We start from the raw sequence: 19,520 nt of genomic DNA on the forward strand, positions 1-19,520 counted from the left end.
TGAAATTAGCGAAAGTTGGGTTTTTTTTAAAGATATGTAGCAATAATTTTATTGTATAAAAGTTTTTATTATTGGATATTACAATGTTTAAAGAAAAAAAAAAGGCGTTTGTGTAAAAATATTTAAAAATGGCGGAGTTATGGCGTTTTCCCCCAAGACCCTTTTTTTGGAAGAGGCTTGCGGTGGACGCGATTCAAGTCCACCAAGTCAACTGAAATCAAAAAATCGAAAAGATTTCATTAGTATAGGGTTATATCTTCTTAGTGAACGATCAATATATTAAATATTTTGATTTTTGTGAAAATAGGAACATGTTTTTAAAAAACTCCACTTCTACAGTCCTAAAATTGGCATTAAAAAATTCATATCTGCAAAATAAAAATTTATACATAAAAAGTTGATCGTTCACTAAGAGGCGACATCAATTACGAACAATTTAAAAAAAAAATTATAAAAATCGGTTGAATACTTTTTTTGCAATCGCGTCCACCGCAAAAGCATTTTTGGAAAAACACGTTTTTGAGATAATCGCGTTTAAAGTTTCAAGCGCCGCATGAGGCCGTACGCTCAGGACGTGACGACGCACAATTTAAAACGCTGTAACTTTCGATCTATTGCTCAGATCTCTATGAAATTTTTGGAAAATGTTCTCAAGGGATTGTACTTTACGATAAAGAAATAAAATTTATTTTGATTTTTTTGAAAAACACAAGGTATATAACCCCTTAAGTGGCAACTAACAACAACCAAACAGCAACAGCAAAGCAGCAATACAAACCATAATAAGTAGTGCGGCCAAATGTATGTTTAGATTTTTCGAGTGAATTTTTACTCTTCACAACTCCAGCAAAGGCTGAATTTATAGGTTCGCAAGCCTCGAGAGCTACCAACCAGCTCTTATTTTACTAATACACACATACTTCTCAAAATGGTAGTAGGAGAACGTAAATCGTGCGATACTTGCAAAATAAATTTGAACGTTGAACTGTTGTATGCTTTTTGGCACCGAAATTTACGAGCCAACAACAACTTACCAAATAAAGTGTAGCGGAAAGTGAAGAGAATGCTGACAATGTGAGGAAAATTGCGCGGAGATTTTTATTGCCTAACTTGTGCCAGAAAATATAATAAAAAAAAAATAAAAAATAAAAAACAAACGGAAAATTATATACGACATAAAAAGTGCCTTTTCTTGCTTTGCTGATATTAACACGGAACCATAAAAGTATTAAAAGATAATAAAACTTCAAAAAAGAAAAAGTGTATAAGTGAAATTTCAACACAACCCACAAAAAGTGCCTTCAAAAATTCTTAATGAAACAGTGACTTATAAAGTTGTGGTAACAGATATACTCAAAAAATGGGTGCAACCGGAAAATAGTAGTTGTTGGACTGCCACTTGCGAAGCGCACTACCAGCTGGAAAAGCGTACTACTAATTTAAAATTCCCAAAATCTCCTCTTCAACATGTCCGGCTCGCTGAACTTCAATCGCCAGTCTTTGGAGCTTCGCAGCCAGGAATCCTCACTATTGCCCGCCATTAGCGCTGGCACAAATGCTGAACATGTCAATGCCAGCAACACAGATACGTCGGCATCTGCTGGCACCGCTTCTGCCTCTGTCTCTGCCTCTGCTACTGCCTCAGCCTTAGCCTCAGCCACGGCCACAACCACCAACATCGGCTTGGGCGCCTCACAGCGTCGCCGCCAGCGCAAAGGCATCACACAGCGACAGGATTCGTGGTTTCGCCACTCAATGCCACCAGCATTGACGCGTGATTTTGAATCGATCGAGAATTTGGCGCAGAACACTACAAATGGATTGGATGAACAGTTGGCCGCCTCGCTTTCGGGTCGCTTTGGCGCATCCACATCAGCGTCATTGGCCGCCTCGGCGGCGCAGAGTGGCGGTAGTGGCAGTTTGACTGTGTGCGGCTTTGGCATCGGCGGTCTCGGTGGTTTCGGTGGGAGTGGACAGAGTGGTGGTGGCGGCGGCATGGTCAATCGTGTTAGCGGCGGTGGCATCAATCTCAATAGTGCCAATAGCAATTTGGGTTTCATCGATTCGGATGAATCGAATACACAGACTCCGATTACGCCGCTTGCCTCGCATTCGGCATCCATTTATGGTGGTTTGCAGCAACAGGGTTCTGTGTCGGCTGCTTCGATGGCTGGTACGGTTTCATCGTCGAATGCGATTGGTAATGGTGGCGGAGGTGGAGGCGGTGTCTGTCGAAGGCATAGATCGAAGCGGCGCAAGGATTCGAGAGCATCGGTGTTGTCAAAGCATAGCGGTAATAGTGTGAGAAGTCGCGCCTCGGCTTTGGCTGCAAGAGCTGGTCTACATATGACAGCGTCGTTTTTGCGCAAAAAACGAAAGGAGTACGAAGGTGAGTGGATGGAAATTGGAAAAGTTGATTTACTGCTTAAATTTACCAACGTACGTAATGTAAATTATTCAAAATTTAAATTTGTTTGGTTAATTTGAAATTTTTTGTTATATCCATTCACGAAATTAGTTCAGTAAGTTTTTCTAATTAACGTATTTTATTTTTGAATTTTTGAAATTGATTTTCAATTTATCAAATCCTTTATAATTACTTTTGCTATTTCGAATCGGATTTTAGATTTTCAAATCATGATTTTTTTTTTTAATTTTCCAAATGGATTCATAAAGGTTCAAAGTCATTTCGGTGTTTGGAAATTAACTTTAAGTGTTGAAGTTTACTGTGAAATTTTCCGAGCCTCGTTGTGCGGTTCCAAAACAGAAAAAAAATTTATTGCAAAATTCGCATGCTTAAAGTTTTGTTTTCGATTAAAAAAAAAAAAATGTTACGAGTCTCACAAAATTATTGTTTTTTTTTATTTAAAAATATATAAATTTGAAAATCAGCTCCGTGCTTTGCAAATAAAATTTATTTTTTGAATTTCTTTTTTTAATTTTCACTGTTTTGTTGTGAGTCTTTAATACCAGTTCAGAAATTTCCGATGGTCGCTTTCGAGTTTTTATAGCCTATTTGCAGTTTAACTTCGATTAATCAGTTTCGTTTTGAAAGTCTCTTCATGTTTTTAACTTCAGATATTGCTTTTTGTGAAAAAAAAAATAAAAATTCAAGTTTTAAAACACTTTCTTTCGAATAATTGAGGTGTATTTTGAATCATTAAATCAGTTTAATTTTTCGTTTTTCTTTTTCGTATATTTGAAATTATAAACTTTTTTAAAAAATAATTTTTGAAATCAATTTATACTTTTTTAGTAATTTTTTTATTATTTTTTACTAATTCAATTGTACTTTTTCAATATTAGCACAATTATTTTTTTAAATTCAATATATTTTTACTTATTTCTGATTTGCCAAATTTCTCTTCAAACTCTCGAATTTTGTTTGGAATCGTCGACAGCCATTTGCGTGTTTTCTAAATCTGTTTAATTAATTTTTTAAATAATTTTCACATCAAGTCTTCGATTTTCAAATATTCTTTTCATTTTCGAAATAAATTTTTGAAGAGCTCTATGACTAGTTTAAATTCATTTCGGTGTTTTGGAAATTTATTTCAAGGTTTAAGCTTCTAAACTTTTGAGGCTTCTCATTGGAGTTTTAAAATGTCTTTTTGAATTTTCAATATTTGTTTTTGAATTTTTGAAATAAGTTTTTAATATTTTATTAGTTATTTTGGAATAGAACCAAAAAAACCATGGTTTTCGTTCTCTAAAATTACATTTTTCTTAGTTTTCGAAATTCATTCTTGTGTACATAGATTCAAATGAAAATTTTCGATAAAATTCAAATCGAAATTTAAAACTTTTATTTTATTTATTTTTTTACTTGCACTACATCTGAATGATCCTTCTAACAGAATTTTCAAATTTTTTTGTTGTATTTTTGATAATCCTTCCTTTTCAATCCTTACTCTTCAATCTTTAAAACCAGTTTTGAAATCCCTGTGGGCTTTTCTTGGTGTAATACTTGACCCCAAGCTCCACTGGAAGCTACACATAGAAAATCGAGTTAAGAAGACCAATATAGCCTTCTATGCTTGTAAATATATGTTCTGCAAAAAGTGGGGTCTCAAGCCACGTGTCGTACTTTGTATGTACAACTTAGTGGTTTTGCCAATTTTGACACACGGTTGCCTAGTTTGGTGGGTAGTTCTTCAGAAGGGCTGCAACACCACTAAACTGGAGAGAGTGCAGCGAACTGCATGTGGGGGCATCACTGGTGCTTGTAGAATACGTCCTGCGCTCAACGTTATTCTGCACTTACTTCCTGTGGATCTGCAGGTCAAATCCATTGCTGCTCAGAGCGCTATCAGGTTGAAGGAGCTTGGCCTCTGGAGACAATTTCCTGTAAGACATAGTAGAATCTTGAAGCAGATCTCCCCTTCCTTCTTTGTACTTCGCACTGTTCTCTCCATCCGCAAACTGTGTTTTGAGGGTTGTGCTAGGGCTATCTTTCCGAGCAGGCAAGACTGGGAGGAGGGGAGAGTCAGCACGGATATAGGTACCTCTGTTTTCACTGACGGATCCAAAATGGAATCTGGAGTGGGAGCGGGGGTTTTCTCTAAATCAGCCAGCATTTCGGTCTCCTTTAAACTGCCGGAAACGAGCAGCGTTTTTCAAGCAGAGGTCTTCGCGATCTTGCAAGCATGCAAAATGCTTCAAGATCGCTGTTGGGAGGGAGACATTAATATTTTTCCGATAGCTAAGCTGCTCTCTTCTGGTGAACTCCTGTAAGGAGGAACTCAAATATCTCGATCGAGCAGGAAACATCTCCCTTATCAGGGTTCCTGGGCACAGGAATATAGAGGGAAATGAAATTGCCGACGAGCTTGCCAGGAAGAGTTCGACAGAACCGGTTTCAGCTGTCCCTCTCGCAGACATCGGTGTCCCTTTGTCCGTTGTTAAAGGGAAACTACACAATTTCTTTCTAAGAAAAGCGCAAGACAGATGGAGGTCTGTCTCATCGTGTGCTATTTCAAAAACAATATGTCCCCAATACGAGGGGTGCCTTTTATATGTCGGGATTTGGCAACCCCGGTGTTGCAATCTGTCAACTGACAGCTGTATCGCAAAGTTTGACATTTTTTGGCTTTTACGAACTCAGAACGTTTTGAAATACCAGCGCTATTTGTGTTGTTTACAGTAACTTAAAGATTCATCTCGGTCCAAAAATGGAATTAAATCGTGAACATTTTCGTGCGATTATTTTTTACAACTTTCGACGTGAATTAACTCAGCAACATTGCATGGCTGAACTTAATTCATTTTTTGGCGATGAAGCTCCATCAAGGACCAGTGTTTATCGATGGTATGGTGAATTCAGTCGTGGTCTTAGTTCACTCCAGGACGAATTTCGTGAAGGTCGTCCAAAATCAGTTGTTGTTCCGAAAACCATTGATGCTGTGCGCGAACTGATTTTGCAAGATCGTCATGTGACCTATCGTGAGATTGAGACAATCTTAGGCATTAGTGGGACCAGCATACATTCAATATTGCATAAACATTTGACTGTCAAAAAATTTGTTCGCGTTGGATCCCACACAATTTGTCAATCGCTCAAAAAAAGGCTCGTCTGGATTGGTCGAAGGAAATGCTTAAAAAATACGATCGCGGGACTTCGAAACACGTCTATGACATCGTGACAGGTGATGAATCATGGATTTACGCGTATGAGTCCGAAAGTAAACAGCAGTCAACTGTATGAGTGTTTCAATATGAGCCAAATCCAACAAAAGTTGTACGCGCTCGAAGCACTTCCAAGCAAATGGTCGCCTGTTTTTTCGGAAAAACTGGACATGTGGCAACCGTACCACTAGAACAACGCAGAACAGTAAATTCTGAGTGGTACACAACCATTTGTTTGCCAGTTGTCTTCCAAGAAATTAGGAAAACCAATCGCCAAAGACGGATCACTCTTCACCAGGACAATGCGAGCTCTCACACATCGGCTCAAACAACTGCATTTTTGAGCACCGAAAACATCGAATTAATGGGTCATCCGCGGTATAGTCCTGACTTGACACCGAATGACTTCTTTTTATTCCCGTACGTAAAAAACAAACTGAGAGGTCAACGTTTTTCGACACCTGAAGAAGCGGTTGCGGCATTCAGAATGCATGTTTTGGAGGTACCTCATTCAGAGTGGCAAAAGTGCTTCGACAATTTGTTCAAACGCATGCAAAAGTGTATAGATCTTCATGGAGAATATTTTAAAAAACAATAAAGTGATTTTCGATGATTAAGGGGGAAGTCTACTGTGACAAGGGAAAAAACAGGCTTATTTTCCGGATTTTATTTCTAACAAAATATTGCTCGTACATAAAATCTATTTAAACTCTTATCTTTATTATATATTTAAGTTTTTGAAAAAAAAATTTTAAGTCAAAATATTCAAAATGGCCGCTGTGGCACTTCTGCAAGCGCAGGTCCGCTTTTCTTAGGTGCCTAAACGGTGTACATGAAATCTTACGTTTCGGTGATCTAAAACAAAAAAACAAAATATTGTTATCATATACATAGTATTGACTCTCGTCTGACGTAGGATTATGTCGATAAAAAATTTTGGCGTTGAAAAAAAAATTCTTGAAATTTTTTTCTTTTTTTTTGTCTAAAATTGATGTTACTATTGTTTATAACAATTTAACAAATAACGATATCAAAAAAAATCCTATGTCAGACGAGAGACACTATTACAGAGAATATATAATTAAATTTTTAAGCTGATTCATTTATCAGAACTCGAGATATCGTGTACACCGTATACAAAAACTTAGTTTCGAGAAAAATGCGTTTAAAGTTTCAGTTTTCAGCGTTTAAAGCTTTGGAGCTCTTCGGGAAAAGGTCGAAATTTCAACGAAGAAAAATTTAGCCAGCTGTAACACATATTGTACCTTATTTAAGAGGGTTCAAAGTATTTTTTAAGCTAATAAAAAAAAAATCGATTTTTTGAAAAATAACAGTAGAAACAGTAGACTTCCCCCTTAAAATTTGATTTAGTTCTCTAATCCCGACATATAAAAGGCACCCCTCGTACGATAGTGTGATGGGAATCCCCCGCCATTCAATTTCCAAACTCATTGCTGTGTTCACTGGTCACTGGGTGATCGGTACTCATGCGGTGAAGCTTGGAATTCCGCACAACCCCCATTGCAGAAGCTGTGGGGATCCTACAGAGAAATAGACTGTTGAAGATTTACTCTGCAAATGTCCGGCTCTGGCGGCTAGGCCATTGAGATTCCTTAGCGTGCCCTTTGGGGATGACTTGAAGAAATTCTTCAGCCTAGATCTCTTTTCTCTCCTCCACTACATCAACAGCACTGGATGGCTGTAGAAAGTTTTTTCTTCCCAATAATTTTTCTTTGCACAGGTAATGGTCCAGATTATGGTATCAAAATGGCCCGTAAGTGCTACTTGAAGTGTGCCTGTGGCACTCTTGCCATTTTACCTACCTACCTACCTGTGGGTTTTTTTTTGTGTAATCTTTGCTTTAAGTTTCGAATTTCTGATATTGTTTTAAAAATTATCGAATTTGATATAAAATTCCCAAGTATATAGTTTTTATAGCTGAAAGTATGGAATATGGAAAATTCGAAGTTGATGGTTACACAAAAATGTTTAAGTTGTCTTGCGCTAATTTCTTTGTAGTCATTTTAACATTTTAATAACTTTACACGAAACTCAGTTTGTTTCTGCTGCATGCTTTTTATTAAATTTGAAAAATATTTAAAGGTGAAATATTTAATTATATTTCATTTTCCATTTCTTCACGATTCACGGAAAAGGTTATAGAAATGTTCATGTCCTTATTTCTTAAATAATCAGTTGACCTGCTCTAATATTCTCTAAGAACCAAAAGTAAATTTCTTTTTCCGCAGTCAACGATAAATATTCAAACAAAAAAAAAAAACAGAAAAAACACTTTCCACTCTTTATACAAATAAAATTCTAAAAGCCAAACAATACCCGTGGAAAGTTTTCATTGGCGCCAGAATGGCTGAAATGTGAAAAATAAAGGCGAAAAGTAAGTAAAAAGACAAATAAAATACAGCAACAATAATGACAAATTCATAAAATCCAAGTCAAGAAAGAAGAACGAACGGTGGCAGGACTGCAACTAAATTGAATTGTGCGGAAATGGATAATGACAAATAAAAACAAAAGTTAAGAATTCAAATAATAAATACAGAACTAACTGTGGAATTAAACAAAAAAAAAAACAAAAATAAATAAAACCAAACACACATCGGGTGGATAGGGAAAATAGCTACAGTAGGAAGAAAAATATTCGATTGGAGTAAATGAATGGTTCCCACTGACAACAAATAGTATTGGTTAAGGAATGTTAAAAAAAATTAAATAACACCAACGTTGATTGCTTGAAAAATTCTTTCATATTCATTAAAAAAAAAAAAATATTAATATTAAGAATAATAAAATAAAATTAATTCAAATAAAATGAAATAAATTAAAAAATAAAATAAAATCATAGAACTAAAACTTCCGCAACACCCATCAAATAACCTTAAACTTTTATATTCAGCGAGTCATTTCGCCAGCTGAGCCGCTATCTCTTTCGTTGGCTTATTCCCTTTCTACTCGTTGACTTATTCCCTTCTTCCCTTTTCCTTTTTATTGCGTCTATGTAAACTTTTGGGCTCAGCCGTAAAAGATTCTGTCAGCAAACACGTCGTGCTATGAATTCACCATCAAAGTTGAACGACACTGCGGGCATTTTATGAATATATGTACATACTTGCGCCTAGGTGTATGCAACATTGTACATGACTGCTCTTCATGCCAAAATGATATTTCGCAGGATAGTAAAGATTTCCAATATGAGCACTCTATCGCGATTTTAAATGCGCATAGAATATAAATATTGGTTGGAAGTGCTGTAAAATGTGTGTCCTTTAGTCGAGTTGAAAGGAGAACAAATGCGCAATAGAGTTTGGCATATCTTTACCCATACCCTTACGGGGCTACGTTTGCATGCAGCAAAAGTAGCAGTTGCACTTATCCAAATGCAACTTCAAACCCTCGAGTCAAGTTTACTCATCCTAGCCACTGCTGAAGAACTGTCGCTATGTTTTTTTGCTTGGTTTTTTTAAAGAAAATTTACGCTTTTCCTGCATCATACCGAAGCATACTTTTCAGCGTGCATTTCCACTTAGTTTGCATTTAAGAGTAGCTAGCAGCTAAAAGTGCTACATTGTAAAGTGTGGGAGCGCTGAAAATCGAGAAAATGGTTGAAAAAGTGTTGGTTGATATTTTTATGTAAAGCTCGCAGGCAGCAGCGCCTGCAAGTATGCTAATAAAAAAGAAAAAATGCATGAGTACGGTGTAGAACACAATTCTTTGTGTTTGGTAATGTATTCGAAATGAGCAAAGACAAAGGCTAAAAGCAGAGTGAGATTTTGTAATAAAAAATATTGTCTTTTTTTTTCAGAAAGAAAAATAATGCTATGGAATTTTTTTGGTGGTTAAGTAAGCTAATGTGTGCGTTACAGCATTAAGTGAATTATGTTGGTCATTGCATTGCACTTTTTTCTGACATTTATCTTGCAACTGGTATGCGAATCATCCAATTCAATTGCCGCTATGTGGTCATTTTGTTTGAAGGATTAAAAATAAATTTCGAATACTCTGCAAAAATGTGTGCGATTTGTTGAGCTTTTGTTGCCATTTGGCGGCTGAGCGAAGACATGGATAACATAGAATACAAGGACAAGTTTCCCACGCAGCATCACAATGGACTACCAGCCTGATTGTGTTCCAATGTGGGTAACGCCTTCATCCTAATCTAATCTGAGCTTTCTCACTACTGCCTTTTTAAATGGGTGGTTAAGTTTCAAGGGCCGGTATTGATTTTGAACAAAATACAATTTTTTTAGGAAATTATTGTCATTTCTCTTTATTATGATAATATTAGTATAGCTCAATTACGTACGAAACAAAATATCGGCCAAACGGCGGCCGCGGTCTTGGCGGCACAGCTCCATCCGATTGTCCAAATTTTCGATGACGCTGAGGCATAATTGAGGTTCTATGCCGTTAATGCGCCGAATTATCTCATCCTTTAGCTCTTGAATTGTTGCTGGCTTATCGACGTACACCTTTTCTTTCAAATAACCCCAAAGCAAGAAGTCCAACGGTGTCGTTGACGTTTAGGTGTGGTTCACATTCAACATCTGCCCTTGAAATTTAAGTACCCTTTACTTTTATGACCTAGTGGCCCTCTACAAAAGGGGTTAGAGGTAGTCAGAATTTTCAAAAAATTGGATTTTTTCTGCATTTTCTTAAAGTATAGTATCTTAAAAATATTGTGTGAATATTTTAAGTGAATCTGACGAATTCTTTTCGAGCCATTCAACAATTAACAAAGAGTGCTCGGGCGCTCCGGAGCGTTCGTGAGCAAGTAGCTAGCAGCAGCTGTAAGCAACATCGATAGCAAAACTTTAAATGCGTCTTTTTTTTAAAACTATGTTTTTTGAACTGGTGATAACTGTAACTTAAAACCCGTTTGGTAGATTTAAAAAAAATGTGTACTGCTTTTGAAAAACATAAAATCCTAGTGCCTGATCGAAGGATTTTTTTTTTTCAAAAATTTCGATTTTTTTAAACAATTAATTGTCGGTCGAAAATATTTCCTGAGGCCGCCATATTGTTAATTTTTAAAATCAAATAGGCACAAAATAATCTATTAATAAAACTATTTACTTTTGTCCGGTTGATTTTAGATGAACCTGCTGCAAGGACTTGTGATTATCACCGCAAGGGACTTCTGAAGCAACGGGCTCTACACACACAGCGATAACTTTTACAATAATTAATTGCTTTTTTTTTTTTTTAATTTTGCTAAAGTCAAGTCGAAACGTGATGTATTAATGCCATGTTTTTATTATAGTACAAATAAAGCAACTGACTAGCAAAAAAAAAAAAATAATTATTGAAAATCATAATTTTTCGGGCCTCTGACTACCCTTAACCCCATAAACTATATTGAAATAGAGCATTTTGCAAGCCCTAAACTTGGGATAGAAAATATTAATTTTTGGAGAAAATAGTTCGAATCTCTCCTACCTAACTGTTTTAAAATTTGCTTCAATTTATCGACCTCGGTTTAATCTAACCCGTTTGAACTTAATTTTTTAGAATAAAAATCTGTTTATAGTACAAATTTTCCACCCTATTTCCCTGCTGTAATTCAAAATTTATGCACATCACATTTTAGTCATCAAGTCCCAGGTCATCACTATATCAAAGAAACAACAAAAAAAAAATCATAAACAAATTCATTAAAATGGTGATGACATGCAAATACCATTTCGCACTGTTGCAACATGAGCATTAGCATATTGCATGCAACACATTAACATATAAAAAACTCATTAGAGATTTGCTACACATTTTTACGCAGGGGGAAGACGCAGAGAGGAGTGGTGGAAAAGAATAAATAGTGGCGCACACAATAAACGTGATGACATAAGAAAAATGGGTTAAAATACTCATTTGGATGCATTGCTTTATTTGTTGTGTGGGTGAAGTGAGAGGGAGTAGGGGAAAAGTGAATGGGGGATAAAGGGAATAGCGAAGTTAAGTCGGTGTTATTGTTTGCCAAAGGCTATCTGACGGAGACTTGTGAATGTGTCGCTGGCAGATTGTTGTCGTTCGCAGAAGTTGTGCGCGGAAATATAGGTAAGAATACCCCTGAAGAAAGCTCAGAGTTGTTAAGCGATGCAAGACTGAAGAGAGCGTTGAAAAGCGCTGAGGTTGAGGAGAGCGCAAATCGATGATTATTCTTATGGATGTGAAAGAAGTAATAAAAAAAATTTAAGTTGAAGTGAATGAATGGAATGAAAATTGTAAAAGTTATGACAATTTCTCTTTTTGCTGAGAATTTTTTTATATGGAAGAAAATGGCTAGCACCGTCCACGGAAAAAATTGTCAAAAATTAACGGTAGTTTGTAGCCATTGACAACTTACACTTTTTTAGTGCGCTACAAAACTGCATACCATAAGTTATTCTAAAAACATTTGAAATTTTGAATAATTTTCATGAATTTCATAATTTTTGCACAAAGTTCGAAAACGATTTATGTATCTGGTTTTGGTCGTATGAGTTAAGCTTTTATAAGATACCTATTAATTGAAGCTAAATAAAAAAAGTAAAATTGTTAAAACTGGTCAAAATGGCGCACACCTATTTTATATACGTAGTAAGTTAGGAGATAATCGCTAGGGACCAAAAGGTCTATGCGTGGCTTAATGCCAATCAGGCTGACCTAATCTAGGAGATAAAGGTCCGCGGAGTTAAGCGCCCCTAAGTTCAGTGTTACGTGATCATGAAAATTTTCAGCCATTCAATTCTGTGTCGCCATCACTTTGTGTGAAGCAGCAGAGCCTTGTATGTTTGCCACCGCGCGCACTATCAATTCAGGATTTCACTACTGTCTCTAGAACCTCGATGTATGCCGCAGAATTCACTCGAAACCCTTGAGTAAAGAAGTGTCCAGGCATGACATGTCCTTTGGCACTCAGAACAACTACTATGAATTCATAAAAGTGGCTGTAAAGTTCGTGTGCATGGCAACAGCAGCATCTGGAGTGGAGTGGAACATAGAACAAAAACTGTTCTTCTGGCTTTCTATTTTAATGCTTTTTTTATTTTATTTTAATTTTTTTTTCTCGAATAAGTAACAGAAAGCATTTTCCATTTTGACTTGCGCTTAAGTTGAATTTTCAGCTTTTGTGAATTAAAAGACTTACCATATAGTCGAATTTCATGATAACTATTTTTGTGGTACATTTAATCCATTATCTAAGTGTGTCATTGCAACAGCCACCCCACTTACCTACCTGCCTAATCCGTTATATCCCTTTATTATGAGTATTTTATACATTTTTTCGCAAAAGAGATTAAAAAGAGCCATCTATTGAAGAGTTGGAGGGTTAAAATGTTCTACAAAAATATTTGCCGTTCTTTTCTATATAGAATTTCCGAATACTTCATATCTCTAAAATGTAAGGCTCACCAGTTTTCCTACGCCGATTGACCATAAGAATGCGTAAAAGATGGGAACTTTGACCGCCACTAAAAAGATCTATCAGACATAAATTTTCGAGTAGCCGAAAAACGTTTATTTTTTTTCTGTCCTCATTTATTTTTTTCTGTCTACCAGAATCCTCGTTGGCTCGTATCTGCTCGTTGGCTCAGAAAGAGAAAGGCCTCCTCTGTGTTAGAAATGATAAGTCTAGCAGAATTTGGCTTTACTTGGTATATCTAATTGACGGGAGTTAGTATGAGGAAGAATCGTCTGGCGCGTTTTGCTGAACTCGGAAAAAATCTCGCAGGTGACTACTGCAACAATCAATAAGAAGAAAAAGAAGAAGAGTAAGATGAAGAATAATAATGAAAGTATTTTTGCGAATACTCTCGGGCAGATGCTTCAAGGCCGGCAAATATTAGTCTCTATTGATTTGCGGCCGTTGCAATCGAGCTGGTTTGAGCTTGACTACCATTTAGTGTGTCCGACGTCGAAACCCACTGTGGATATGAAACATGAAATATTAGAAAATCCCAACTAAGGATACGAGCGCCAACTATTATTATTACTTTTAGAATATAGGCCATTAAATCTATTTTTAAGTAAAAAAAAGGCAACAATTGAAATTCTAAATGGACGATTAACTGTTTTTTAAATTTTTTTTTGTATTTTTTTTTTGGTTTTTTTTTTTTTTAATTTTAATGAGGTTACCAATGTGATTACCAAATACAGATTTTTTGTGGCACACATCCATGTGGCACCACTTTAAAATGCTTGCAATCGATAAGAATAACTTAGTAACTTTGAATTGCTCAATGACGCAGGGCGATAAAAAACAAAATGTATTTTTGGTTTTCTATTTTAATCGATCAATTCTGATGCTAGACATCGAAAAGCGTCAAATTACCAATTATTAGCTTTTATAGTTTGTCTTGTATATTAAAACAGCAATAAATATATAAAAATAAAAATAAAAAATAATAAATATTCACTTCTGCACCTAATTTTTTTAATATTTAAATTTTTGTTTGCTAATATTAGACATTATTCTTGAATTAAAAGTACTGTGATGTTCAGCAAAAATTTTTTTAAGTGTAATTTAAAATAAAAATACATAATAAAATGTTTTTTTGTTTTAATAAAAATTAAATATAAAATTAAAAAATAAAATTTAAAATAAAAATATAAAATAAATAAAGTCCGTGTAGCGTAGTACACATAACAAAAGTGAAACTTTCAAGGCAGACAAAGAAAGAGCGGAGGGACCCCAGAGAGAATGAGAGAGAGAGAGAGAGAGAAATAATATATACCTAAATAAATTCACAACATTTGCAGAGAATACAAATAGACAAAATTTACAAAAGCGGAGAAGGGTCGACCGGTGTAGGTAAACGCCGGACACAAACCGTGGCAACAACGTGCACTACTCTGAGCGTTTATCACCCGCACAAACGCAGCGATTCCAGACCGCAGCAACGGCATAAATTACCACAAGGCAATACCAATAAATCCGACGCCGGAATGGATAGCACTTTATTAACTAAGAAAATTGGGAGAAACACGTAAAATTCGAATTTTTGGGGAAGGTAGAAAAAAAAGTGGTTTTTCAAGGAAAAAAACTCTTCAACTGGGTAAAAAAGTCACTTAAAAAAAGTTTTTGGATGTTTTTTTTAGTTCACATAGAAGATAATTACATCAAAATTAATAATCTTTTTTTTTTTTTTGTTTTCAGATGAAAATTGCAAGTTGTATCTTGTACAGAAGTTGGATACAGGCGCTCTGGGAATCTATTGATAACTCGGCTTACAATATATTGTTGGAGATTGTACAATATTTTTTTTTTTAGTTCAAATATATATTAAACTATCCCCAACTATCGCTTCGCGAAAACTACTGAATTTAGGACATCTAATTGGCCCGCCGGCCTTAAGGAAAAACTCAGGAGCCTAAAGCTTAAAGTGTATCTAAGATATATATGTGGTATAGCTCTATCTCTCCTTTTCCTCTACGTTATATCTTTTTTCTCTCTCGCAGAACGAAAATGCCCAAAAGGTTGCATGACCTTGAAATTTTATTCTCCATTCCCGCTCGTCCATCGACGCCTAAGAAGTTTCACTTCAAAAATTTAAAATAAAAATACGAAATAAAATGTATTTTTTCTTAAAATTTCGAAATACGCAAAAATTTGAAAAACAAATTTTTATCAAACAAACAAATTATTTTTTGGCCTTTTTGGTAACTCAGGGAGTTATAGAACTGCGACTGACAGAATTTAGGCAGGGCAGCTTGGTATTGCGAGACTTTATGCTCATATGACAGACTTTTGTACTGGGTACACAATTTTTCACTGGCTCTCTCACAAATATTTCCTCATTTTGCTTTTTTCTTAAATAACACCATTGCCTGCAAACATGAGCTCTAAGCGGCACAATAATAATTAGGCGACCGCGTCCCTAAATTTGCCTCGCGTTCCCTACTCGCCCACTGAAGGGAGAAAAAATAATAATAAAAATCCAGAATATGCCCACGTATAAATACTCGTGAAAAAAATATTGTATTAAAGACAATCGTGGTTTCTGCTGCTTCTCAGCCATCACTCAGCCTCCTCGAGTTCCTTTGTGCTCCCACTGCCTATGCTCCCACAACCACTTTGTTGGCATTTTTCCGTTCTCTACCGCCACTTTTTTGCTTATATTTTGCGAGTCGCATTTGAGCCTTGACATGTTGACAACGCAACAGACAAGCGCATGTATCTATACTCGCCAGCACAATAAAAACAACACTTTCACACATACTCACATGCTTCTAGTTATATGGGATTTTTCATCGACACAGGTATTTTGTTTTGTATGTTGTGTAATGAGGCTCTTTGCGCATTATTTGCAATGTGACCCCAGTTTTTAATAACTTCCGCTCGTTTCCGGTAATGACACCCAGCTAAGAGAACGCGTCCTTGCCGGTGGGCTTAGAGCGTTTGCGATGTGAAAATATTGCAAGCTCTACGTTTTTGTTTCGCCGCCTCGATATTGACTTATGGGGCAGCATTTGACATGCAGTTAATGGATTTTAGAATTTCACAAGTTGCACAATAAAATGATGAAAAAAGTTTTTGAAAAAAGTAAAAAAATTATATATTTATGAAGAACTTTTTCGGAAGTCTGTCAAATGGAAGGAAATGCTCGGCGTAGTATGCAAAGCAAAAAAACAAAAACACAAAAAAAATTAACTTGATTTTTGAGCGGCTTCAGGCTTACACTTTATTACACTAAAATTCAATGGACTATAAAACTGCATTCCATAAATTATTCTAAAAATTCTGACTAAAAAATGGGCAGAAGTTTGCTAAAGCTTCCGATTGAGAAGTAACAAATTTGTTTTTAATTTTCGTGAATTTTACGCAAAGTTCGGAAGCTTCCTTGATAAGGTTTTTGTTTTACAGTAAACCAAACTTTAATAAAAAATTAACGAAAAAATTTTGCATACAAAATATCGCGATAAAAAGATAAAGTGATTTATTTATGTCAGCCACTAACAAATTTCAACCCAACATTTTTTCTCAGTGCATCGCACTCATCTTACGCATACGTGACTCTAAAATTGAAATTCCGTTCAAAGCATTAATCCATTTAAACTTTCAACAGCTTATGAAAAGCGCCTGCTATTTCAAGTTTCTTTTTGTTATCCATAGCAATAACAGCTCACATTGTTATGCTGCTCAACTTTTTTCCCACTTTCATACTTAAGCTGTTGCGTCTGATATTTCCTTTGTTATGCATTGTTTTTGTAATATTTATCGACATTGTGGCACACGCATAAATACTTGTACAGACAAAGGCGAATGGTTCTGTCAATCGACATTTTGGGGCGGTGGAGCAGTTGTTAAGGATGGTGTTGGTTAACCTTGAGTTGTAGCATACTTTGCGGCGAGTGTGCGTGCTAGTGTGTGATTAAATTAAAATTTTATTGCCATTTGTTCGCTTTTGACTGGAATTTAGGAGAGAATGCTAGAAATTATATAAAAAAATTGTAAGTAAATAGAACCCTTTTTGTGTTTATTTTTTATTTTTGAAAATTATGAACAGTTTTTACTGTTAAAATAGTGTCTTACTCCAAAAGCTTGAATGATGAACTAAAACCAAAAAGACTAAAATCGACTGCGTTACAAGGTTGGAGAGCTGCACCTTTTAGGTGGTATACATTTTAATTCATATTATGAAATTAGTTAATCTTATGACAAAAAAGTAAAGGATTTCGAAAAAAAAAAAAAAAAAAAACACTAATTTTTAAGTTTTTTAATTTTTTCGCTTAACCTACCTTTTCAAAAGTTCTGAACAGAAACAACTCGAATTTCAAAATTAAGTTTAAAATGAAAGAAAATGTTAAATAAAAAAATAAAAAGAAAATTAAAAAATATTGAAACTTTACAAATAATAAAAATTAAAAAATAATCAACTTTAAAAAATAATAAAATTTAAAAAATAATAAAAATAAAAAAATAGTAGCTCTTAAAAAAATAAAATCTAAAAGATAATAAAAATTAAAAAAATAATAAAATTTTAAAAATAATAAAAATGGGAAAACAATAACATTTGGTTGGTTGGTTTAAGGGTGACCCCGCATCGGAGTGCCACATAGACCGCAAGTTGGGTCCGTTGTGTTGCCCTAGAGCTCATTATGTTATATCATTTCCCCACCTAACCGAGATTTTGGTCAAAGATATTAATTCGTATCGAGAATTTGATGAGAGATTCGATTTTCAGGTTCGAGAGTACTGAAAGATTGTCAATTGTTGGAGAGCCTAGAAGAGCGAGTCGACTTCTGGCTAGACCGGGACAACTGCACAGCAAATGTCTGCTCGATACTTCCTCATCTTCGTCCTCGCAGTATTTGCACAGGTCGTTTTGAGGAACCCCGAGCCGACGTGCGTGAGTGCCCAAAAGCAGTGGCCGGTGATAAGAGATATTATATGCCTTAGTTCGTGTTTCGAAAGACTTATAAGGGTTTTTGTCTGTTTCAGATTGTAGGATGGCCAGATTTGTCTGGTCGTAACGCAAGTAGTTTCGACTCGCCACCTCCGATCAGCAATGCTGTGAAATTCTCGATCAATGAGCACTTTACATGTTGCGAGCGGAATGTGGATTGTGGGTAAGTTACTAACATTTGATTGCGCAGCTCTAGCTCTTGCGAGCTCATCAGCTTTGCAGTTACCTTCGAATCCACTGTGACCCGGTATCCAGATAACTTGGACAGAATTCTGAACACTTATCTCGTTAAGAGATAAGAGACAGGATCGAACCACATCTGAGTGGGTATAAGAGGAGCTGAGTGCCCGAACGGCCGCTTGACTGTCAGTGAAAAAGCCGATATCCTCTAGTGATATTCTATTTTCTAAGAGAGTTTTCGCAGCATACCAGATAGCGCATACTTCCGCTTGGAATACGCTACAGTAGTCGGGTAATCTAAATGATAGATTGATGTGAGGGGAATTGGAAAAGATTCCAAATCCCACTTTGCCGTCTTGTTTTGAACCATCTGTATATATAATCAGAGGGCCATCGATTTCGGTTAGATTTGTCTTCCATTCTTCCCTGGTTGGGAGTGAACAGGAGAATAGCAAGGGTGGTGATGGAAGACTAATAACACTTAAAAAATAATAAAATTAAAATGAAAAAAATTAAGAAAATAATAAAATTAAAAAAAAAAATGAAAGAAAAAAATAAAATTAAAAAAATAAAATTTAAAAAAATAATAAAATTTTAAAAAGAATAAAAACTAAAAAATAATAACACTTAAAAAAACAAAAATAAAATTTAAAAAATAATACGAAAAAAAAAATTAATTAAAAAACGAATAAAATTTTAAGAATAATAAAATTTAATAAATAGAATCACTTAAAAAATAATAACACTTAAAAAATGATAAAATTAAAAAAAAAAAAACAATTTGAAAATAATAAAAATTAAAAAATAATATAATTTTAAAAATAATAAAATTTAAAAAGTAATAAAACAATAAAATTTAAAAAAAGATTAAATTTAAAAAATCAGAAATTTTAAAAAATATAAAAATTAATAATCAATAAAACTTTAACGTGTATTCATGCATTTTTGAAATATTTAAATTTTTTTCCGAAATGCTCTAGTTTAAATTAAATAATTTTTTTTTAACAAATTTTGGTTTGTTTGTTTATAAAAGCGCAGTTTTATTTTTTGTATCTTGCGTTTAAAGAATACTTAAGACGCGAAAAGGAAAAATACGTTTTGTAAATGATGTAAGTTTTTTTTCAAAACATTTTTTAAAAAAATTTTTTTGGCACAGCTACATTTTTGTATTTTTTTTTGTATTTCTGAAATACTTTCTTAAATTTTTTGGAAATCGCTAAGTTTAGACGGAATTTAGAAGGAGAACTTAAGTTATAATATTTTTCGAAACGTATAAATTTTGCGAAGTTTACAAATTTTTCGAAAATAACAATT

General features: G+C 34.8%; 1 protein-coding gene across 1 annotated transcript; it reads left to right on the forward strand.

Annotated features, from left to right (window-relative positions):
- Positions 1-1,467: 1,467 nt before the first annotated feature.
- LOC128867179 (putative lysozyme-like protein) lies at positions 1,468-16,943 on the forward strand. Its single transcript, XM_054108274.1, has 2 exons — positions 1,468-2,389; positions 16,873-16,943. Exons 1-2 carry the CDS (start codon positions 1,468-1,470, stop codon positions 16,941-16,943), a joined length of 993 nt encoding a protein of 330 aa, XP_053964249.1.
- Positions 16,944-19,520: the final 2,577 nt, after the last annotated feature.

Source organism: Anastrepha ludens, chromosome 6 (assembly GCF_028408465.1).
Source record: "Anastrepha ludens isolate Willacy chromosome 6, idAnaLude1.1, whole genome shotgun sequence".
Taxonomy (NCBI): Eukaryota; Metazoa; Arthropoda; class Insecta; order Diptera; family Tephritidae; genus Anastrepha; species Anastrepha ludens.

Coding starts and splice junctions, on each gene's coding strand:
- LOC128867179 (XM_054108274.1), top strand. CDS start 1,468: ATGTCCGGCTCGCTGAACTTCAATCGCCAGTCTTTGGAGCTTCGCAGC. Junction 2,390..16,872: donor AAAACGAAAGGAGTACGAAG/GTGAGTGGATGG, acceptor ATACTTGTACAG/ACAAAGGCGAATGGTTCTGT.